This window comes from Lonchura striata, chromosome 19 (assembly GCF_050655825.1).
Source record: "Lonchura striata isolate lonStrDom1 chromosome 19, ASM5065582v1, whole genome shotgun sequence".
Lineage (NCBI taxonomy): Eukaryota > Metazoa > Chordata > Aves > Passeriformes > Estrildidae > Lonchura > Lonchura striata.
In genome coordinates, this window is record NC_140721.1 from 7,223,137 (window position 1) to 7,248,471 (window position 25,335).

General features: G+C 45.1%; 1 protein-coding gene across 8 annotated transcripts in view; it reads right to left on the reverse strand.

Annotated features, from left to right (window-relative positions):
• The window catches only part of COL26A1 (collagen type XXVI alpha 1 chain), a 169,028-nt gene that overhangs the window by 53,173 nt on the left and 90,520 nt on the right, over positions 1–25,335 (reverse strand). For 2 of the 8 annotated variants that reach the window (XM_085557087.1, XM_085557086.1), the window contains exon 4: positions 4,642–4,683. The exons of the other annotated variants lie outside the window; for them this stretch is intronic. In XM_085557087.1, coding sequence (XP_085413213.1) covers positions 4,642–4,683 — 42 coding nt within the window. The remainder of the gene's footprint in view (positions 1–4,641; positions 4,684–25,335) is intronic. 8 annotated transcript variants of the gene reach the window in all.

Below are 25,335 nucleotides of genomic sequence, written 5' to 3' on the forward strand. Positions count from 1 at the left end.
AGGTCTAGCATCTGGGGAGATTTCTCCTGGAACATGGCAAGCATTGGGTAGGGCTGGGTGTCAGCCAATCTCCTCTCCCACACTCTGCCTCAATATTATGTTACTCTTACAGCTGTGGAGGTTCTGACAGTGAATTTTGACCCTCCCTCTGAGCACTGATGAGGAACAGGGAGAAGAGCCAGCGAGTCCAAAATGGACAAACCCAGAATGGTGCAATTTGCCTGCAACACACCAAGAAGGAACTGGATACCTCCAGAGACACCTCCAACCCCACACCATCAATAGTCACTTCTGAGCACCAGGCAACAATAATAAGATTCAAGCAGGGCTTTAAAATGACACAGCTCAAGCTTTAGAGGCCAATGGACAGTCACTGGTGCCTGCTGCCATGTGATGCTGCTGGCAACAGGGGTGATTTTGGCACTTTTAAATAAGCACGGGGCCAGATTGCAATGGGAAGCAACAACCATAATTTTCCAGCAGTCAGAGCTCCTAGGTTTTGTACCCACTGAGAGTTTAGCCCCACCAGCACAATACAGAAACTTGAGGGCACTTAATCAAATCAAAGCTCTTAACTGTTTGAGTTCATCTTTCACCATGAAATGTGTCTGCAAGACACTCTCAGGCACTTCACCAGAGTTAATTGCCTGAACCCAAACCATCACAGTCCACAAATCCTTTAAACTTTGAGAATTGACTTCATGCTGAACAGCTGCCAGGCTCTCACTCGCCTGCAGCCATGGGAACAGCTTCTCTTATCGATAAATGGGGATTCCTGTGTGTGCAACACCCAGGAGTGGCACTGCAAATGCCTCTGCTTGGAGATTAGGAAATGCCAGCAAAAATGTGCTAGAGTGCAGCTGGAGGCCAAGCAAGAGGCACATTCCCACCAAAGCACAGCCCAGTCCCTTTCCAGGGGTGCGGAACGAGGGCACGGGGGTGCTGGAAACACGGTGGTGTTTGCTGTAAATTGCTGTGCTTCCAAAGGCAAGGCACTGCAGCTCCCCTCAGCTCAAAGGGAAGCACTGGGCTACCTCCAAGAACCATTGGTAAATGAGGACTTGAATGGTGACAATTGCATCAGTACAAAAGCAATCTCCTGTTTTAGTCCAATTAGTGCTGTGCTAAATCATCAGCCTGGGCCTTGCCTTTCGCAGTGGAAGGAGACACATCTGTGAGGCTCCTCTGCTGCATGTGGTTTGTATTATCCTCTAGCACAATATGCATAAACTAATGCTGTTCTACACTTACACAGCACCTCATCTGGAAATCTGAAAGCGATTTATGAATGGTGGGCATCTGTGACATTTTACAGATGGAAATCGAGGCACAGAGGGATTCAGTAATTAGCCCCAGACTTGCACAATGAGTCAGCTGCAGAGCAGAGCCCATTATTTGTTCTGTAGTAACATCTAGTGTCCAAATACAGAGGGAGAAAAGTCTTTTTCCCCAAAAAGTGTACAAGCACACCCAAAAATACCACCCATGCCTGTGTTCAGTCCACGACTGTTGGGGAACAGTCAGAGTGAATGCACAGCCTGCCCTGGCACACAGGTCTCTTCATTCCTGCAATACAAACCCAGGCAAGCAGAGGGGTTAATATGCCTGAAAGTTTGTCTGCTTTTTCCACATCAGTTGCTCTAATAAAAAAGATTGATTCTCCCCACAAATCTGGCCTCACTTTAACAAATCATTTGATTTGACACAAAGGACTATATTCAGATAGTTTAAATTCCACTTCACTCCCTGAAACTAAAGTTTCTAATGGGCTGAAGCCTCAGAAACAGCCAATAGCAAAGGCCAGGCAGAGACACCCACCTTGGGAAGGGCTGGAAGTGCCTGAGTGCAGCCAGAAGCATCTGCAGATCTCTCTGGCTGCAGTGCTTAGGAGCCCACGAGGAACGCTGCAGTGTGAAAGAAAACACACAGAGCCTCCTGTGCCTTTGAGAAACAAAGCAGCAGCTCACACTTCTGAAAGCCTCCCAGTGGTAAACATAGCACTGTTATTACCTGCCCACCTTGCCTGAAGTGACAATCCCAAAATGTTGGGATGCAGATAGCCAGGGTGTAGAAGAAGCCCATAACCATGTCCAACCCATAACCACTGTCTCTGCCTCGCTGCCTGGCCCCACACTTGCAAAGGGTTCAGCCCACATCCTAAAATCAGAGTATCATTTGGAAGCTGAATGGCTACAATAAAATCATGGAATAAACCTTCAAACATCAGGCAACAAGAGGAATGCCAGGCCAGATTGCCAAGATGAAGGATTCCTTCCACAGTCAGAAAAACCCTAAAAATCCAACCAACCTATAAATCATAAAAAGATAGAATGGTTTCTGTTGGAAGGGAACTTAAAGATTATCCAGTTCCACTCCCCTGCCACAGGCAGGGACACCTTCCACTGTCCCAGGCTGCTCCAAGCCCAATCCAGCCTGGCCTTGGACACTTCCAGGGATTCAGGGGCAGCCACAGCTTCTCTGGGCACCTGTGCCAGGGCCTGCCCACCCTCACAGGGAACAATTTCTTCCTATCATCTAAGCTAAACCTCCCTTCTTTGAGTATAAAACCATTGTCCCTTGTTCTGTCACTATCTGCCTGTATAAAAAGCCTCTCTCCTTCCTTTTTACAAGCCCTGTTTAAGCACTGGAAGTGGCTCCAAGGTATCCTCAGAATCTTCTCTTCTCCAGGCTGAACAACTCCAGCTCTCTCAGCTTGTATTGGTAGGAGAGGTGTTCAGAGCATCCTAAACACCCATCACAACCATCATCAACACCCAGCCCATATTCTCTAACCTGCTGTCACATTAGCAGAATAACAGCATCACTAGATTTTGCCTGGATGAAACCTTAAAAGGGCATGAAAGTGCACAGTATAAACCTAATTTTAAAATTATTCAGGATCTTGCCCCCTCTGAGGGCTGTGGTGTGCAAGGACAGGAGTCTTGGTGCTCTCCCTGAATACCCGACAGATGGTGAAAAGGGCACAGCCACCAAGGGAGAAACTGAAGCACAAAGTTTCAGGCCAAGGAAACAAATCGCTACTTTAAAAAGACAATCCGGAACTAAGAGTGATCTGTGGCAGGACCAATAATAAGGAAATGTAGGTATCATCTCTGCTGACACAGTGCTTTGCCATGTGTCTTTGGACATGTCATTAGTTCCTGCACATGGCAGCTCCAACACCAGGCTCACTGTGAGAAGAAGTGCATTTTTGTGATTGAATATGCTCAAGTTAAAGAGAGGAGTCAGCAACAGCATCCCAAACCATGGCAGAGAGTAGGAAAGGGAATGAGGATAGAAACAAGACTTGAAGGATCCTTCCCTGCCAGAAAGATTGGGGCTGGCTTCTCTACTCAGACATTGATTTTTTTTATTTTTTTTTCCTGATACAGTAAGAACTAAGCATTTCAAGGAAGCTGTTCCAAACTCCAAATGTCCTCTGGTCTCCATAGTGCCCACTGGGAACGGTGCTGGGCATCTTCAGGGTCCCAAGGGACTGGACACAGATCCTTCCCAGGCTGCTCTCTCTGCCCTGCTTGGCTGTTTCCCACTCCTCCAGCTGTGCCTGGCACCCAGGGCCAATTCCAGCCTGAACACCCATCCCATGAGGGGTCTGTGACACCCCTGGGCAGAGCACACAGAGATGAACTGCAGCTACAGCAAGAAGCACAACCCCACAGAGGGTGGGGCACAAGACTGGGGTTTGTCCTAATCTGAGGCTTCATAGGAGCTTCTGGGCTGTGGGACACGGATTTTCTGCTGGGTGTGTGTCCAGCAAGGAGAGCAGAGAGGCAGAGCAGTGAGAGCTCCTCATGCCCTGTCTCACCACTGCCCTCACAACCCAGCACTTGGGATAACTCAGCATGTGCTACCTCAGTTTTCACCTTCCACAAAACCTGCCTGTGGCCATCAGGCACAAAGACTCCCATGTAAATTCCTGCTTCTCATTGATTAGCCATCACTGGAGATACATTTTAGAATTTAAAACCTTGGCTGGGCTTTTGCATCTGCACCAGAGAACTTTGAAGTGATTTTTTTAACATTGTTTTGGAGACACACAGCTCATGCACCAGCAAGCAATAAATCAGCTTGTATTCACTTCCAACCCTTAAAATCAGTTTGTTTTTTAAGCAGAGGTTGTTCCAACACAGACAGCAGGAGACACCAGGCTGCTGGATGCCAGTGGCTGAAGAACCTCAAGGGAGAGCCTGCAACTGCAAATGAGGCCACAGCCACCCTCCCCCTGAGTACTCAGCTCCAGTAACCCCATTCCTGGCTCTTCTCAGCATCCCACCCCAAAAGATTGATGAGAGGCAGGTTGGGGAACACAGAGGCATGAGTTCTAATGGCAAGGACAGCACAACAGGTACCCCAAGACAGCCCCAGGAGCCTGGTGTCCTCTCTCAGACAGTGAGCCAAGCAAGGAGAAGGAAAGTGAAAGCAGGATGGCACCGCCTGGGCAGTTCCCAGAGAGAAGCAAGCCATCCCCAGCTCCATTTTCCACATCCTCGAGGGAAACTGAGGCAAGGAGCAGGCAGAGGCTCACAAACCCCCCTACCCTCCAGGAGCAAAGGGCAGCCCTGGCTGGCACAGCCCCCCTCCCCCAGGAGCTGCTGGGCTCTGCCCGTGGTGCCCACTTACGGTCCTGGCTGGGGAAGGAGCCGTGCTGGCGGCCAGAGGAACCTGCGGGGGAGACAAGGAATTGTCACTGCTGTGTCACTGCTGTGTCACTGCTGGGTCACTGCTGGGTCACTGCTGGGTCACTGCCAGCCCTGCCTCAGCTGGGAAAGCTCCCTCAGCTGGGGGAGCAAACCTGGGCGAGGAACGGGAGCACCTCCATCGCCCTGTGCCAGCACAGCCCTGGCACACACTGCCCTCCCGACAGCTGCAACAGCCCCAAAAAAGCCCCAAAACTCCTCTGGGGGTGATGCTGAGATGATGCTTCCAGCGTGGATGTGACAGCCTGCTCAGAAAGAGAGAAAACTGGGTACATTTTCCCATGAATCAGGCTGGGAAGCTTTAGCTGGAGATAAACAATAGCAGTCAAATATGAAAATTGGTGTGTTTAACAATCTGTTTTGCTGATTTTCTCATAAAGGTGCCTTGTTAATTAGCCAGTCATGTGAAATGTATTGATTAAACGACCCATCAGGTCCACCTGTAGCAAACTAAGGTATAAAAAGAAGAGAGGCTCAGCTGAATGGTTTTTGCCATTTGCCTTCTGAGGTGACTCTGTGTCATCTCTGGCTCAGTGGTGACACTTCTAGGAAATACAGCCTGAGACAAACCTCCTGAAGGGAACGGGCTGCAGCATCCACTCTGGCTCAGTGTAAAAGGGGCAGGGGCTGGGGCTGGGGTGGCTTTTTGGGGTAACAGCAGTCGCTGCTTCTATCACACACAATGGGGAAAAAAATGGTGCAAGGAGGGAGAGCAGCTGCTATTGTTTTGGGTGAGCCATGGGGAGAAGAATCCAGCACCTTTCCAGCTGCTGGTGCATGGGCTAAAAATGATGTTTGTGACAAGAAGAGATGGAATCAAGGTGGGGGGAAGACCTTTAGCAGTATGGGCACAGCAACATCTAAAGCTTAGAAAAACAGAGTACACTTCAGAGGGTGTCTGCCCCCAGCTCTGCTTCTCAGCTGGTCTGGTCACCTTCCTCTACAGACTTTTTCTGTTTTCATGTGTAAAGCCAGAGATGACGACTCCAACTGCCTTTATAACCAGTCTGAGGTCTGTGAAGACCTAATTATTTAAGTCTGTGAGTCACAAAGCATTTTCATCTGGAAATATATGAGCAAATCTGTATCTGTGTTTTGTGAATAAAAGGGTAATAAAAGGAAAAAGAAAAATGCTAAACAAGCTGAGAAAATAATTGTCTTAGTAGGAAAAATTTCCCCAGCAGTAGAGGGTGACAGTCCCACTGAAGTGATGGATATTAGTCATGATCACACACATAAAAGCCTCTTGAAGATACTAACTGCAAACAACTGTTACAAGAGTTTACAAGAGTGTGCTTGTTGTACCAGTGTCTAGAAACATCACATTAAAACCAACCGAACAAGATCAGATAATTGCTTTGAATGTGGTTTTTGTTAGTTTGGGGTCCTGGATGGTTTTGTGCAAAGGCCTGGGAAGCTGAGCAGCCAGCTTGTTCACAGTCCTCCTACTCATCATCCCTGGCAGAACAGGAGATGCTCGTGCATTTACACCAGTGCAAATCTGGACAGTGTCTGGAGCCCCTCAGGACCCTCACAGAGTCACTAAAGCCCACACACATTTCTTTGGATGATGATGCTTTAACTTTCTTCCAGCTCTGCTGTGTCACTCAACCTTTAAAGCACACAAGCAGTGATAATGGGCCCAGGCCAGTCCCACAGTCAGTGCTACACTCCCCCTAAACCCATTCATTGAGGAAAATAAATAGAGACTTGGCTGCTGGTGTGACTCCCAGCAGATGTTTCCATAATGTTGGGCAAATCTGGGACATGTGGATGAACAGAAAACTGCCCAGAATGAACTCCAGCACTACCTTATTCCCTTTCCCTTGAAATCCTGTCTCAGCAGGACCTGACCCCAAGACCCTCAGAGGACTGCCAGCATGGGGAATCTTTTCAGCTAGTTTAATCCAAGATTTGGGATTCAGTGATGCTCACTCAGCAGGGACATGGTAAATCAGATCCCTGAGGGGATGTTGCCATAAATTGCTCCCATGGTTTCTCTCAGATGAGCAGCAGGCTGTGCTGCACTGCTCACAGCACTTCTCCTCCCACCAAGCCGAGCAGAGGGAGGCAGGCAGCAGCATTTGCCTCTAGGAAATGCTGCAGGGCCAAGGTGATGGCCATGCTGCAGCCTTTCCTGCATCCCCAGTGCCAGGGGGCTCCAAGCTGTGCCAGCTCCTGCTGCAAGCCCATCTCTGGATGCACAGGAGGGGTCTGGGACACAGCCTGAGGCAGGGCAGCCTGGCTGGATCACAGGGCCACTGAAGTGCAAACATAGAAAACATGGCATTTATTGAGTGAGCCCTTCCTGTTGCAGGGCCAGGACCACTTTTGCAGCAGGAACCACCCTCCAGATACTCCAGCTCCCAGTCCTGTCAGATGTGACAGCATCTCTCTGTGTCTCATCTTTGTGTCTAAATGTCTTCCCTGTTTTTATAGGTCTGCCTTAGGGCTGCAGCAAGTCACAATACTGCCCTGCTTCACAGAAAACCAGTCCCACCCACCCTGCTCCCTGCCTTGGCTACAGCAGGACTGCAGCTGGGGACTGGGATGCAGCTCCAGCACCTTCTCCACCTCCCAGGACAGTCAGCAGGGCAGACTCGTATCCTTCTCCTCATATCCTCCTCCTCTCCTCCCTTATCCAGCACAGCCAGTTCCCAAAGAACCTAAAATTTGGTTACCCTTGGCCACAGCAGCTGCCCTGCACACCAGGGAAGGACACATCACCTGCAAGAGGAGTGCAGAGAAACAAGAACTGAGCTTCAGATTTTAACCCCAAGTCTGGCAGAAGCCTCCCCTTGCTCTGACACTGTCAGTGCAGCCTGAGGAGCTGCATCAAGGCAGCACTTTGATCCTGAGTGAAGAGGAAGAAAATTAATCTTTTCTTTCATGTTTGAGGACTTAACATAAGATCAACCAAGCACATCCTGTGTGAGATTTTTGGGAATGGGTGGTCACAGAAAATGGTAAGTCTCTTTGGTGCTGGAAGCCCTGCACCACTACAGAGCATCCACAATACCTGCAAGCCATAACAAAATGCTCAAAACCATATGTTTTTGCACTCTTATCCCAATAATAGAATAATAACTATGCAATACATTTTCTTTCATCATTCAACCATTAACAGCAACTTCAAACCACTGAGTTCTGCTTCTACTTTGAGAAGCAGAGAAAGATTCCAGTTTAGTCTTTTCCAGATGAAATTAGATAAATGTTTAATGCCTTCTGCAAGATCTGCAGAGTCAACAAAAATACTAAAGGCCAAATCCAGAGGGACCCTGTTAACTAACTCAAGATCCATCTAGACTTAAACAGCATCCACAGTGAGAACAGAAAGTTTCTCCCTTTGCACAACAGTGTCAGGTCAAGATCAATGACATTAAAAAAATGTTTACTAGGTCTTTTCTGTAATAGCAACACGAAAGAAAAAAACCTAAATCTCAAGAATTGTAACAAAAAGGCCAGTCAAAGGTAGAAATGTATTCCACAGCCCTGTGCATAGAATCCATTTCTGGACATCTGCCTAAAACTCTGCATCCGCCTTGTGCTGGCTCAACCCCCACTGCTCTTGGCAGGTGAGATAGAAAATTGGTTATAAAATGAGCTCTATATTTTATAAGTTTCATAAACATTTTTTTGAAAAAAAAAACTGGAATATGAGGTATTCTCAGAGATTCTGTGCCAGAGAGTAATGTGGTCTAACTTGGAAACAGAGTTACCACCTGTTCATGGCAACTTCTCTTTTAATCTTCATTTCTGTTTTATGAGCTGACCAACACTATTTTATTAGCTGACAATTAGTTTAGGTTGATTTAATTAAGCAAAATTGAGTACAATCCCTCTTTCTTCCAGGGCAAACGTTCTGCAGGATTAGGGGTATGAGTAACTTGGAACCTGTATCAATAAAGCTAAATTCCAGATCTTTTTGTCAAAAACAATCACATGACTGTCCAGGTAAGTATATGTCAATAGACACAGAGATGTTCCAGGTGTTCTAAGAGAAAAAGAGGTGTTCCAAGGGAAAAAAAAAAGTTCTAAGAGGAAAAGAGATTTTCTAAGAGGAAAAGAGATGTCCTAAGAGAAAAAGGCAGGCTCTGGCTGCCTCTGGGGAAAACCAGAGGTGATAGTTTGACACCAGCACCTGTGTTTGTTTAACTGGTTTGAGTTGCCACCTTTGCTTTTAGAATGAGTGTCTGCAGCTCATGGAGAGACATTGCCAGGTAAGAAGGAGAAAGATGAAAAATAAGCCAGTCTGGAAATAGCAATTGATTCTTTTTCAAGGAGATCAATTCCTTAAACCACGTGGCTGTTCCACCTGTGGCAGAGCAGGGTGGGAGGAGGAGCAGGCACATGGAGGGGGGGTTGGAGCTGGCCCTGGGAAGGGGCTCACTGAACTCCTGCAGGGATGAGGACGTGGTCACTGTGAGGCAGCTCCCCCAGTTACTGCTCCATCTAAAGCTTGAAGCTGATGGCAAAAATCTGTCCGTATCAGCAGAAGGTCATCTGCATCTCGAACAGATGCCTCCAAAAGGATGCAGCATAGGAGGCAAGGCTCAGTGTTTGCTTTTTTCTGCCAGTGTTTGCTCTCCTGTGAGCAAATACCCTCATGCACCAGCATTTGGGCTGAAGAACCACGTGTCTGCAAAGTAGTGCATTAGACAGAATGGGGTGGATACCTCAGCTTTAATGTCTTTGGGTTTTGCCTTTGCTTCTTGTTGTAACTCTTTTCTTCTTTATTTTTTTCCCTTGAATATTTTGTATAATATTTGCAGGGCTGTACCAAGATGGGATTCCCACCTAGGCAAACATCTCTGGTGTAGCACAAACTCAACCTTACACACAGACAGGAGCTTGAGCTGCGAGTCAGGCAGAGAGGATTTAGCCTTCCTTAGACAGGTTATACAGGTGTTTCTTCTTGGCTCAATTTTAAAGATTCAAAGCAATAATTGACCAAAATCAGCAGCCTTTTTAGTACCAGCCTTCACCAAAGTAAGTTTGTGTGCAATACTCAAGGATGAATTTCCTCATGTCACAATTTCTTGAGTCCCATCTTGCAACAAGGCAGAACCCAGTGGTTAATTCTGTGTACAGAGCTTGCAGTGAAGGTTGTAACCACAACTCAGCCCTAGAGGACTGATAAAAATGACTGTAACAGTAGTAGAAGCTCGGGTGCAGTTGAGTGCAGACAATTTTGCAGTCAAATGGCTCTTCTGTAAGATATATGTTGCCTTTGACTCTTACTGAGCCTTGAAAAGTGAGCCACCACCATTAGTTATAACTCCCTGGCAAGGAAAGCACTAATAATTCTGACTAATTGTCATGAAAAGTTACCCTGATTGCAAATTTGACAGTTATAAAAATCCAATTTTGGAATTCCAAACAGGCCAGGAACATAATTAGGCTCTACATTTTAACACCCTCTTGATCAATGGTGGGGTAATGGAGACCCTTCCAAGGGCTTTGTTTTGAAATGAATGGCGCCATATTGATGAAACAGCTTGGACCCAAACCAGAAATTAAATTGAAAGTTTAAACAATGCAGCTGTATTTTATCATCCTGTATTGTCAAGCTTTAACGAAAATAGCTCCTAAACAGAGCCACATGTTTTGCCTGTTGCCCAAAAACTGAAGGTGAATTTTAAAACCCTTTCCTAAGCTACAGGATGCCAAGATTTTTCAGCTAGAAGTTATTATTAGGACACAACAGTATTTCATATAAGCCCTGACAATGATTTTGTATGGTTTCTGTAAAAGCAACTTCATTTTTTACACCAGAGATGGCTCAGATGAGTGACACTTCAAAAAAATGGAACCTCTGCTATGTATTTCTTCTTTTCCATGTACACATGATAAAGGCAAAAATAAAACCACATTTCAATCATCACAACAACCAATACAGGGAGTGTAAGTTGGATTTCCCCCTCATCCTACGTATCATTAATGAAAATTGTCAGCTGCCTTCTAATCCCTGGACCTGGAGACAGATTTAGTGAGGGTCTATCAGGTATTTCAGTGTCACTGGGAAACCTGCAGGCAGCTCTTACTCTGAGAGTTATCTCCTGCCTTTAAGGATTAAGATATGATTAAAAAAAAACACTTGTTAGTTACAACATTCCAAGAACCAGATCTTTGATTTTTCTAGCAAACTGGTCATGATAGAGAAGACAGAAAACATATAATGAGACTTAGTCTTTTTAATATCCAAGGATGGATTTGCACAGCTGGAAAATTAGGGAAAACTCTGGGGTTTGGTTTGTAATCTGTTCAAATAGCCTAGAGGATTTTAGGGGGTGCAACTCATACAAATTAAATGGGATTCTACTGCATTTATTTATTGGAGTATAGTATTGCAGCAAGATGGCAAAACTCAGTTCCACATTGAGCAAAGAATCTGCTGAAAACCAAAAAGCACATTAAGTTCTACCAGCCTTTCCCATAAGAGTTTAAGTGTTCAATCTCAGTTTTGAATATCCATAATCCCAGGAACAGGACCAAAAAAATCTCTGGGACTGTAACCCTCCAGTGGAATAGGTTCAATGGCTAAACCCTCCCATATGCTCCAAGGATGAGGTATTTCAATTGGATCTCTGAGGAAGCCTGCAGAGGGGTGCACACAACTTTCATCTCGGTCCACCAGGGGAAGGAAGGGAGATGAGACATGGAGAGATAAAAAAGCTGAGAACAAAGAGGTCTGTGCAGTGCCTCCAGCCTCCCTCATGCTGGATAAACATGTCTGTCAGAGCCTGAGGTCAGGCCAAAGCCTCTGACAATGCTGCTCTGCAAGTCTGAGTGTCTTTTATCTCCCTGTGCAACTCAGGCTTCCCAACAGCACAAGGACCAGCTTACCCAGAAGGTTTCCATGGAGTGTCACCCATTTCCCTCCTGCTGGACACTGAGTGCCAGCCCTGACAATCAGCAGCACAGCAAGGGCTGTGGGAGCTGCTGTTCTGGCACAACACCAGGATCCCCAGCAGCAGGACAGGCCAGGGACAGTGCCCTGCTGAAAGGCAGAACTCCCTTGGGACTGAATTAAGGCAATTTCTCTGACACAGGGACAGGGCAGCCATCCCAAGCTCCCTGAGCACCACTAACACCATGTGGTGACACTGCAACCTCTGGTGTACTTGCCAGGCATGCAAATCATGCAGGGATGCTCAGCCTCTGGAGATATCCCTCCTTCTCCCTCCTCCAAGGGAGCCCAGGTGACTGGTGAAAATGAGACAGGCAGGCAGATGAACTTCAGTGACATAAATGCCTTTCTTCATGTTTTAGATCTAATAAACATGGATATGGTCCATCCTTTCCTTGCATACATCAGGGATAGGAAGGGTGTTCCAGAACTCACAGTCATATCAGAGGTCACACGTGCTCCTTGGGTACACCATGAGAAATGCTGGTTTTATTCATCTTTTCACCCAGCATTTTATTGCACTGCATTCTCAAATGCTACCCAAATGTCAGGATGAGGAGATGATTTTTAATGAGGTTGCTACTCCCATTCATCTGCCACTGTGCAAAATCTCATGGGCATTTTTATCTCTCTTAGCAGGCTAACAAGACTATGAAAGAGGCAAGATAAACACCAGCCAAATCACTTGGATATTGTAGCCTGGTGTGTGAACATGGGCTTCAAAAGAGCACCCAACAGGCAGCCACTGAGGTGGGTAAGGAAGAAGAAGCACCAGCCTGTTCTGTGGCAAGATTTCTCTACAGTCCTTTCATGGCTAATGAACATCCAACAATGCTTGATAAAAACAGTGTCTGCTACTGATCAAGTGCTGGTTGCTTTGTATCACACTTGAATCTAACAGGAAGAAATGTCCAAAAAGATGTATTGTCTAAGTTCAATGCTTTATCAAAACCAGATGAGCACACATAGCCTGAGGTGCTGGGCAAAAGCCAAAACATACAAGCAGGAAACTGCAAGCGGGTAAAATGTGACACTTGAATTAAAAGAGAAGTGCTTACCTCTGTGCCAAAATCATTTTTACCATGATGGTACCATGTATCCTCTGCCTCCCCAAACAGAACACTGTAGTTGCTACAAAGCCTCCCCACATGAGGCTCTGCTGAGTGGAAATCCCAGCTCAGACCACCTCTGGATGATGCACTCCAGTGCCTTTCCTTTTACACATTCATTTACACAGACATGTCCATGTACATGCACCCAGAGCAAAATTGCTTCCATCACAGTGATTTCTACACTCTGCAATACTCCTGAGCAGCTTTCTGAATGATTTCCTTCATGCTATGGCCTGCAGTGAGGAACCTTGCCCAGTGTTCTCCTCAAAGACACGGTGCTATGGTGGAGAATTAGCAAACAGGACTGCCCTGACTTTCCACTGACCACCCATATCCCTCCACCTATGCTTTGCTCCACTCTGCCTGTTTCAGGCTAAGTCCCTTTGGAGCTCACTGAGGCCAGGTTTGGAGTCACTGGGACGTGGAGATGTGTGTGTAAGCTGGAATGGACGTGTCTTTTCTGATGTAAAGCCCCACCATGGAGTTTCACAGCTCCAGCTGCTGAGGAAGCACAGTTCAGTGGTGCTTACTGAGCCCACCATTAACTCCCAGGACAGCCAACACCAAGGACCAGCTGGCTTGTGGAATTCTGAAACCTGCCATGTGTGCTTAAGCACAGATCCTAAACTCTCTGGGACAAGAACATGAGAGGAATAGAAGGCACTAAACCATCAGCAAGCAATGCTTCCTCTTTTTTTTTTTTTTTTTTAAATGTGCTAAATCATTGTTTTCAATTTACTTCCAGCAAGGAATTCATATATGGAGTAGGTTTGTCACTCCTGGTAAAGCACAATCCACCACTGCCCATTGAAAAAGCTGCAGGGTAACAGGAAATGTCTCAAATGCCCCCAAATTCCTCACTCCCCAACACCATCCCAGTGGTGTCCCTGTGAAACCTGGCTACACTTTACACCATGAAAATTAGTAGCAGAAGAGGCATTCTAGCCCCTGGACATTTTAAGTTTTCTGTCCAGCCAAGTCCATGGAAAAGGCACTGCCACAGATGCAATGGCCACAGTTCCCTCAGTAACATCCCCCTCCTCTTCTACTGCTGAAAAGTAACATAACTGTTGGAAAGAACTGCAAAATAGTTTTTAGGGTTCATTAAAATATTTCAAAAAGTCACTTTGATTTAAAAATCCACCTTAATAAAGCCATATTTATAGTTTCTTTCCACAGTCTTCATCCATTTATACAGCTGCAGTTCCTCTAGAAGACAGTTCAAAGAAATGCAGCTCCAGGCACCCAGTCAGAGCCTAAAAATCCACTGCTGAGTTGCCCAAGATTTTGCTAATAAAATTTGTCTTCAGTGATATAAATTGAAAAGTCAAACAGCAACTTGCTCACAATCCACTGCAGAGAGGTTTTCAACCTGCAGCTCAATTCCATGAAAAAAGGTGTTCCACATGACTTAGGATTGCTGGAAGGAGATAAGGAAAGAAACAGAGTAAGTAGGTGTTGAAACTTCTTAGAAATCTGACCATATCCTGGGGTATTTTCACCTGCTCACAGAAACAGGCACTTCATCTCTGAGCTGGGATCAGAGCAGCCACTTGATGAGTTCTAGGAGAGCAGCCCACCTGCTTTCACAGCCCCTGTAAAGAGACATTCTCCCAGCTCAAGCTCCCACACAAGCCCTGTTTTGCCAATGAAAAGTTATTTCCATTCCTTCTCCCTGAGGTCCAAGATACCCCAAGGAGAGGCACCAACTGCAGGAGCACAACACATCAACAGCCATTCTCAAGATGCTGCCAGATTCAGCTTAGCTGAAAAAAAAGCACCAATAAACTTCTACCAGTGTCTGGGTCCAGCCTTCCTGCTCCACCCAGTAAGATACAGGTCACAATTCCAGACTAGGAACAGGAGACAAATCTGGAACAGCTGAACTCATCTAAGAACCCAAAGCAACAGTTTTATGCTGTGCAAGAATTACACAATATCAAAATTAGGATAGTATCAAAAGGTGCACATAAAAGATAAAAGGTATTTGTTTTCCAACATTGATGCCCTTGAACTGTAGCATCTACCTATGCAGCATTTCTTCAGAGTCTCCATTATTCCCATGCAAAAAAAAAAAAGGAATGTTTGGGGCTGCAGAAGCTGCCACCTGGCAGGTCCTGCTGTAGCTGTGAGGTTGGTCCACGCCCACAGAGGGCTCTGCTCTGAGTGGTCTCTTGGTGCTCCTGCAGCATTGCTGTTAAATGAGAGAGCACTATTTAACTTGCAAAGTCAATTAATGCACAAGCAAGTCTGGGGTTATGTTTGCTTTAAAAAAAAAAAAAAAAAAAAAAGGAGAAAAATTCACATAAACTTATTGAAGAGCCAACAGATAACAAATAGGACAAGAGTCAAAAGTGTTATCAATGAATGGGGACAACCAAATAATTTTGAGCTTGAGATGTAGGATGTTGACTGAGAAAGGCTGGACCTGGACTGCACAGCTACTGCCTGTAACACCAGCAAGGTTAATGAGAACAGCAGGACAGGGATATCTCCAACAGCCAGACTCTACATCCTAAAATTCTTTCATTTCAGTTCCTATGAAATTCCAGCGCTTCTCTGATAACATCTAGAAGACAAACGTTACCACAGCACAATCTCTGTGGAAGCAAATTTTAAAATTGAAATGACCTCTGAAATATTTGCCTCCATCACTTTTGCCAAGAAACTTGGGGCAATTTCATCTTTGCTGATTTTCAGCTTTTGACAAACAGCAAACATTAGGTTATTATTAGTAGCAATATCTTAAATGAGTGCCCAAGAATCCATTTACCCTTTGGTATTTAAGGAATTTCAAAGGAAAAAATTACTTTAAAACAAATAAACAAACATAAAAAATCCCTACCACTCAGAAATTCTAGCTAGCATGCTTGGATTCAATCTATATCTCCTCAGAAATCTTCCGCAAACCAGCGGAAGATTTACTGAAAATCATGGGACAGAAATGTATCTGGAGTTCTCGTTGTGGAGGGTAGATGACATGGTTGATATTTCAGGTAGTCAAATACCTGCCCAGCCACCTCCTGCCCATGTTTGGTGGGCTTCACTCACATCAGCCTTGAGTAAGACACCGTGTCTCACCCCCTCACAGGGCAGCTGGGAGGATCCCTTACCTCAATACCAACGCTGTCCATACTTTTCCAAGGGGAAGGCATCCTTCCTGCTACATTCTCTGGACAAAAAAAAATAATTACTGACAGGTTTACAGCTCCCTGGGGACACAGACAATTGCTTTCTTATTTCACACCCCTTGGATATATGCATCTAACTCCAGATGTCCATGGAGTATTTCATTCTATAGCAGGCTACCAATTTCCCTCACTGTTTTCCAATTAACGAGCGATTATGAGATTTAACGAGCACTGGCCAAGACGTGGGAGGTTGGGAGCTCACTGAATGTCAGAAGCAGAGTTCTACCATAAAGTCACACGTCACACAGGACCATTGACAGGAACTCTAAAACCAGCCACTGTTCAGGAGGGTTTTGTGGAGACTTTCCCCCACACAAACCAAGACAACCTCAGACCACGTCATGGTCAGACAAACCATGGAAAGCTGTTCAGGCCATGCCTGCCCTGCTCACAGGACGTGATGTACCCCTCCCCCAGTGACATGTGCCTGTGCTAATCCAGATGTTTTATTTTATTAATTGGAGTTTAATGCATAGGCAGGAGAGCCCCAGGTTGGGACTCGCTGGTGCACAGGGGGGATTTTCTCTGATAATCCCACTCGTCATGACGGAAGCTGGATGTGCAAACGATGAGCGCTAATATCCCCCAGGGAGAGCCCAGCCCCAGACTGGGGCTGCATCTGGATCTCCCCAGCATGATTAAGTGCCTCAGCTAGAGGGAACTGCTTTTTCTTTCTTCCCTTTTAGTGACTAGCTCAGGGTTCACAACATAGGGAAGAGAAAAAGTGCCTGAAAATGGTCAACAGTGCATAAATAGGATCTGGAAACTTTATCTTGAGTGTCTTGAGGCTCCTTGCATCCTACAACCAAATTTATATCCTCTCTTGTATCTTAACCAGAAAGGCTAAGGGGAAAAGGTCACTCTAATGTCAGAGAACTGAGGATCTCCTGGTCTGGACAAAACTACACTAAAGACCAGCAAATACTTTGACATGTCAAAGTGGAACCATGTCATTTTATTCCAGGCAGAATCCACCCCTTTTACCGGCAGCTCAACAAACAAGTCTCCCATTGTGAGCATTTAATGTTTTATATTAACTGAGTTAATGGCCAGTAACTCTTCCCTTCTGACTTTCAGTTATTTCCCCGTGTTTTTCACAAGACATAAATTGCAATTTCTGATAACCAGCAGTGGTAACTGTGTGGCATTTTCCCCTGTCCTTTCACCTTCTCACTTTATTCTCTCTTCCCATAATCAGTTTTATTTACATGAAAAAGGTCTATTGATTTGTGACTGTATGCAAAATGTCTGTCAATCACCTCCCTGCAGAGGTTAGGTGCTGTAAGCTGCCAGTGCCTGCAGCTCTGTTTGCCTTGGGACACTCTTGAATGTGCAGTTTCTGTCCCACAATCTTTTGAAACATTCAGGACTGACAAATCACAGAACAAAGTTCAGAGCCAGGAGCATTCTGATGGAGGGCTCTGAAAGAAAGAATGTGAAAGATCACGGAGAAAACCTGCTTTCAAATTTTTTAGTTGGTGTTGAAGAACAAATCTCAGTAAAGTTGAGACAAGAGGCAACCAACAGCTCAACTTCTGAAAAAAGTCACCAGTTATATCACTCTGGCTCAGTTCTCAGTGAAACATCCAGCTCAAAGGAGCAAGTTGCTTGAATTTCTCTCTTTCATGGCTTACATTAATTAAGTACTACTTAATGCACTATGATGTTTTTGTCATTGTATTCTACAAGAAAGTCAAGCAACACTGAAACTGTTCTCATGGCAAAGTTACTTGGCTGCATTACATCTCCTACAGATGTCATCAGACAGATTTCACATGTGGGTCATTCTATCTGTGCAAATTGGGGCAAACTCAGCAGAGTCAGCACGATTCTGCTGCCATGCAGCCACGTGAGGTGAGAAACGGGGCTGCTGCCTCCATCCCTCAGCTCTCCTGGAACACTGGGATATGCAGTGGAGGAGGCACTTCCTAAGAGGGAAGAGGCAAAGGGGAAAAGCAGTGTAAAAGCATGGAGTAGTTCACATTTTTGGACTTCGGACTCATTGCCCACCTGCCTGAGCTACAGAAGTTGCTTGAGCTACAGGAGTCACTTGTGACATGCTGGAGTTAGAGAGGGTTTTTCTCCTACACTTTGACCTTATGGAGGTGAGAAGGAGTCAGAGCAATGACTCTGCCAGCCCCACCAGCATCTGCTGTGTTCCCCTCCTGTGCTTTCCTCCTTTTTCTAGCTAAAGAGTCTACAGCACGTAGCATAATTCCTGTTACAGGAAGGAGAAGTTAATGCTGAATCTGGAGAAGCCAGGGGAGTATCAAGAGATTTCCAACAGCTGACGGCTGCTCTGGAGGAAAATCCAGCTGCTCCTTTCCATGCAGTGACCTGTTAAAGTTGGAACAGCAGATTTCCAAACCAGTCTGTAGCCATGCCTGGAACAATGAAGCATAAATAAACTCAATTCTTATCTCGGAAAAGCTTATGAGTGTCTCACTCTGTATGCAAGCTTTTCAGGAAATGGGGAAGAGGGAGAAAACCTTCCAAAATTTTTGCACTAAAATGATTTATACTTTTTGCAGCCAGAGAAAGGGAAAATGGATAAGAGAATAGCAACTTTTTGTGGGATGGAACAAGCAACGCTGTCTATGGGAGAGCAGGAAAAGTTGTTTTAGATTCTGGCACTCGCTCTTCATTAAAGGCAGCAGGAATTCGACCACACACATGCACAGCTGAGACTGGCACAGCTTTCTGCTGGATTCCCCCACAGAAAACCCCCCTGAAGAGTAACTGGGTCTGCTGATAGCAGCACACAGCCAGCATGCAGGGCCTCAAAATAATACAGGCACAAAGTAATGACAGTTCCAGCCCCCAAAAATGGCATTATCACCAGCCAAGGGATGAGGCCAGCAGGAAACAGACAGGGCAGGGAGGTGATCAGCAGTGCCCTATTTAAAAGGATAAAAAAGATCCTATTTAAAAGGACACAACCTATAAATGAGTGTTAATACATGGAAGATCTTTCACAATATTCCACACCTTGCATGGACACTGATCAGTGGCAGCAGCTCCAACACTTTGCCCCAGTGGTTATGGAAAGGGAACATTCAAGAAGACTCTCAGTGACATCAGGCAGCTCCACTTGTCAGGCAAAGAGCACAATTAAAACCTTTAAGCACTACTGAAAATTGCCTATAATGATTGTTGGGAAGTGATCCTCTTGCTGACCAGAGCAAACCCAAGCTCAGCCTGCTGCTGTTCCCTGGGGATTAATTGTACCACGTGAAAACAGTGCAGGGTGTGTAGATAAAGAGCAGTCATGACATGAAACAAATGTCTCCTCAATTCAGTCATTTCCCACAGAGAGCAAAAGTTAACCACAAATCCTAAAGACCAGGCAACTGCATTTAAAAGTAATGATGCAAACCATTCTTGAAAATTATTTGCCTGTCCTTAGATTTTGACATTAAGAATATTATTTCAGTTTGACCTCTATGTCACCTAAGACAGAACAAATTAATCCTCTCTATCATAAAACAATACTGCTGGAGATACTTGTACATGTATTTTATGGTTTTATGAAACTATTTCTCCCAAGAATGCTGTTAAATATCTAGAGTTTTCTTAACTAATCAGGGGTTCTCAGCTAAAAGAAAGACCATAACTTCCAATCTGAAATTCTTAGTTCTGGACTAAGTTTTTACATGAAAACTACAAAGACTTTGGTCAGGGAAAAAAATAATGGCAATCAAATAACTTTTTAACTTAGACTAAATGTCAGCTCTCTTCCCTAAAAACGTCAAAGGCAAATGTTCAAACATCCTCCCTAATGCTAATTTTATTAATACTGTCAGCAATTCTCAGTATCTCAATCTAAGACAGTGAGTCAGGCAGCAAATCAATCCAATTGCCAAATCTCTAGAGGGAAAGAAACAACAGAGGAAGCAGGCCAAAGAGATTGCTGATAATGGATATTTAGTCTTTATGTGGGACAAATACTTTGCTACTTCCTCACACTCCTTTTGCTCTCTTACACTGGGGGCACTCAGCGAGTTGTGGCTCAAATGCCTAAATATAGAAATTTGGATTACACTGCCTGGAATTTCTGTATGGGAAGAATTCCTGACTTCCCAAGAGCATCCACAGCTGACTCACAGGACACCACACCAAGGCTGGGGTCTGTGGCTTTCCAACGTGGGACAAGTGACACTGTGTGGGGAGTAAAGCCAGCAGCTGGCTCAGGTGACTGTGCTGCTTGACCCTTTTGTCCTGCAGCCCATGGGACACAAGGACACCTTGATGACTGTCGGAACTCAAAATGTCTCTCAGACATTTTTAGAGGTTCCAGGCCTTGGTCAGAAGCATTTTAGACCCTGGCAGGCAGCTGGAAACAGCTGAGATTTTGAGTTTGAGCCATGGAATGAGTTGCCAACTTTGGAGGTGGAACAAGCAGTCACAAAGGGTTAGATAGCATAGTAAAAGTAGTTACAAAACAGAGGAGAATTTTTTTTAGTATTGTACAGGGGGGTTTTAACACTTGTACAGGGGGGTTTTTACTTTGTACATGGGGGTCAGAAGTTCTAAGATGGAGGAAAGTGAACTGATCCTATTCTTCCTCCTTCTTTTTCCTTACCTCAATGTTCTTGGTGATGTTGGCACTCACAGATTGGTTTAGAGTAGAAAAGCACTTTGTAATATAGGTAGTAAGTATTGGGGGAAAACTATAAACATGTAATACGTAGTATATCATATAAAAGATAGCAGCAGCCCTGGGTGGGGGCAGAGAAGAAGAAGACAGCAGACAGAGAGGATGTCAGGGTGTGTGTGTGCCTCTGCCCAGGCCACTGACCAAGCAGCCACAGCCCGAGAAGACAATCTTTTAGATAACTAACAATAAACTGCCTTAAAACCGAACAGCAAGAGCCTGAGCAGTTTTTCTTTGGAAGCACGGGTTGGAGGAGAAATTTCACCACCACATGGGACCCCAGAGTAAGGCTGGGGTTCTCACAGATGACCACACCTGCAGGTCCCCTGTTAGCACAGAGCCATTCCACACATCAAAATCCAGCCATTTCTGACAGAGTGACACTGGGGATGATCACAGCTGAGCCCATGGGAGCTGCTTGTTGAACAAGCTACTGAAACAATTTGGTTGTGGAAACTGGGTTGCTCTTGTTTGTAGAAAAGGAACCAGGCACTGGCGTCCATGTCCTGGACAAACAGAACATGGGGCTTTTGGAGGCACCCCTGACAGTTTGAGTTTCACCAGCATGGCAGGACATGATGGCATTTCCTGCCACTGTGTTCCCTCAGACTGATCTGCTCCCCCTGAAGCACCACTGTCTGCAGGAGTCCCTGCCTGCACTGCAAGTGTGGGATTTACCTGCCCGAAGTTAGGCCCCTGAAAGTGAGACACTGAAGCCCAAGGTGGTCACCTATAGCAAAATGCTGTGCCCGATGGGGAAAAATGATGAGTAGAACTCCATGATATCAGAAGGCTAATTAACTACTTTATTAGAGTATATTACACTAAAACTATATTACACTATATTACTAACTAACAAAGAGCTATCACTAAGTAACTAACTAGAAAACCTGTGACTCTGCCAAAACTTCTGACACAGCTGTGACCTAACTGGTCAATCAATCCAAAACACCATCACCAGACTCCATTTAAGGAATCACCTTGGGTAAACAAACTCCATAACACACTCCACATGTGCACAGACACAGGAGCAGCAGGTGAGATAAGCATTGTTTTTATTCTCGTTTCTCTGCTTCTCTCACAGCTTCTCTCAGGAGAAAGCCGAGTCTCTCTCTCTGTTCAGAGGACAGGTGAATGCCACAGCCACCCTGTCTCTCTTCATGCCCAGAGGCAAAGGGTGGGTGGCTCCATCCCTCAGTGAGCGACCTCCAGGACAGTTCATCCACTCTGGAGGAACCTGTTTCTGCACTGCCTGTGTGGGGAGCTTTCAGCTTTCCACCCAAGTTGCTCACAGCCATGTCAACTTTTCCCTTTTATGTTCTTTGCTGCAAACTTCTTATTTCTGCCTCCAGCACACAGAAGATTTTCAGCTCCTAAAACAAGCAGGCAGCCAGGGTTTCCAGAGCAGCATTAATGAAAAACCAGCACTGAAGGGTTTGAGACCTGCTGGGCACCGAATGGCCAATAAACACAGCTGCATTTCCTTGCCAGCATTATTTTTCCTGCTTGGTTATATTTAAGCTGAGGGACTAAGGAGAAGCTTCTCCACATGCCTGCACGTGGAGGTTTTATTTCCTTTTCATGTGGGAATGGGGCTCATATTTGATTTGCACTGACCCTTCTTCCCACGCAATGCCAGATCTCTATCGCCTTGGCCGTGGGCCACACGCTGTGGTTTGAAACCTGCTCCCTCAGGTAATTATCTGAGGAACATGTACATGGAAATTGATGGTACAAACTCACAGCTGTCAGCCTAGGCTCCGAGTTTGGCTGAGCCAGAAAGGGATTCAAGGAAAACAGTCAGCTTCTAAATATAAATTAAGGGTCAGGGAATTTTTTTCTTCTTCCTTATGGATTTTTAAGAGGCTGAAGTGAGGGAAAGGTGAAAAGTGGTTCTTCTTGATGGGCAAACCTTAGATCCCTCAAGATGTCTTAAAATTTCGGTCAAATTACTTTGTGCCTTCAGCTGTTCTGCTGCAGGACTGGGCACTCTGTCAAAGGGAAATTGCTCAGAGACTGAAGCACACGCTCACTGGCACGAGAGACCAAGTCATCTGCTAAAAGTATTTGGGCTTCTTTGAGAAAGTTAAAACATTTTACACCACTTATTGTGTTAAAGCACTACGGCTAAAAGAATCTGGTAAACCCAAACACAAAGTGCAAAATTAATAGGTGGGATATCCGCTGCTTCTCTGCCTTATTTCTCTGCTGGGCCTGCACTACATAAAACCCCAGGGCTTTCTCTTGCCATACTTGGGTTGACTTCAATCAGTCCTTAAGATCCTTTTTCCAGTTTCCCAGCTTCTTTTATACTTTCTTCTGTGGGTGTGAGGGGAATCCATATTCAGACTCATCCAGTTGGGAAGTTGAGTTTCTGGGCATGAGCAAAATAGTGCACAAAGTTTAAAAATGAAAAGTTTTGCAATGTGTCTCTCACAAAGAGAGCATCCAAAGGAAAAAAATCTTGCTAATAATTAACCTATCAAGGCAATTCTGAAATTTCTGATAATGTGAGCCACAGTGTCTTGAGAGCACTTAGAGAGTGTTCTGGTGAGTGACTGGTGAACATGTTCAAGAATTTCTGGAGGCCATCCTGTGATACTCTGGGCAGAAGGGCAGGATGATGCTGGTTGTTAAAAAAGGAGAACAGAAGCCAGCCATTTTTACATAAATACCCAGAACAAATGAAGCAGTAAATAAACAGACTATTTATAAGCACCTGGAAGACAACAATCAAATCACTTTACAGTCAACATACATCTGTCCAGAACAAATCACGTCAGACTAATCTAATTTCCTTCTGTGATAAAATACCAGGCCCCTTGAGGAAAGAGTCACAATAGCAGTTTGCACACATCTTGATTTTGGTATGGGGTTATTCTTATTTTTTTAGTGCCTTTCTCTGGGTGAACACGGAATGCAAAAGTGGTTCTGGAGCAGAACAGGGAGTGCTGGATGCCACAAGGATGTCACCCTGACTCCTTGCTGCAGGCTGGAGAAGCACGGGCAGGAATCTCACCAGCCTGCACATCCCAAAGGAAACCCCATCAATGCAGAGCTTCCTAACAGCTCCCAGCCTCTCTCTGGAATGTGTTTAATTTAAAAGAGAAAAAAGAGAGAAAGAGGTGGGAGCAGGAGGAGAAGAAAGGAAGAAAGATTCCAGGCCTAAGATTTATGGAGAGTCAGGTCAGTGGGAAGGAGAATTAATAACTAAGGGTTGCAGGGTTTTGTGTGTGGATGATGATAACTGGAAATTCATAAGATATAACTGGCACCGGGGGATGAACACCAAGCAACCAAACCCATCTGTGTGGCTGGAGCCAAAACTGATGCTTGCTGCTACACCAGTCCATATATATTCCTTTTCCTTGCTTCTTTTTCCAGAAAGAGATGATTTTGAGGTCATTTGGGGGTTGGGAGTGTAATTGCTTCTTCCAATATTTTCTAATGGCATATCTGGGAAGAAGCAGAGACCACTCCTGGTTGTACATGAATTGTTAATTGTTTAAGTGATCAAAACTAAAGCAATAGCTTCCAATAACATAATGGTACGCACTAAAAGCAATAAAGAAAAAATCCATATCACCTTTATTTCCTTATTCCCAAATCCTCATCTCAAACAGGAGCGAGAGCCAGGGTGAACCTCCCCCTCCTGTCAGGGCAGCAGTTTTAGGCTAAATGAACACAGAGCTGCAAAGAAGCCTCCCTGTCCCTTGCAGTGATGCCTCCATGGCTGAGCTCCCAGCCCTGGCCAGAGCTGCTCCATCTCTGCAGTGGCAGAGCTCTCAGGCTGCAGGCACTCACTCCTGTTCTCTCATCACCCCCTTCCCACCACACAGCCAACACCTTCTCAAACAATCTCAAACACCAGAGGATCGCAAGTCCAGGGATTTTTAGCAGCTTTAAACCCACACTGCAGCCAGGCTAAAGCCTCCACTGCAGCTCAGGGGTGAACTTTCAGACCTCTATAAATTGCTCATGAGGAATGCAAGGGCTTTACAGGCACTGATTGACGATAAATCAATTAGATGATCTAATTTCTGCCACACATGTGGAGTTCCATGAAGTTACGAATGAAAAGGTGCAGGAATGATTTCTCGTTTTTAGAGAACAGAAGACATGGATAAATCAGCCTTTTCAGGGTTTCTGCTCTGCATGAACAAAGCAAACAAGGCAACAGTTTCATGTTTCATAGCACAAAATACACTCAATTCAACAATTTCACAGGTGTCACCCACCCTGAAGAGCATTCCACCTACCAGGACAGACTGACACCAAGGAGAATTTATTCCTCTCCTCTTTCTTCCCTCCTTTCTGGAGATAAGCATTTCAGCCCAAGCCAGCCACAGTGAGGAGACACTCAGACTCTTTAATCAGGAAAACACCAGACTCTCCTTAAACTCTGCTATGGAGGGGTCTTGTGTTTCAATGGGACAAGGACTGCCAATTCCTGCTGAACCTGGAAACTCTTTAACTCTGCAGTGCTTTTTAATGGTATCCCATTCAAGGTAAAATTGCATCCTGTATCTTGGAGTTTAACACTGGAAAACTCACATTAAGAGCATGTTCAGCTCAAATATTAGGCATAATAAGGAAAGCAGAGATATTCCTGTGTTTTTTTCTTAAGAGAGAAAGTAACCAAATTAAAAAGAATTAAAAGAAAGACAGCTTGGTTTTATGGCTTGGGCTGTCAGATGTCAGAAAGGAATCAGATGAAGACCAAATTGCTTAATTTAGTATGTATGTTTCT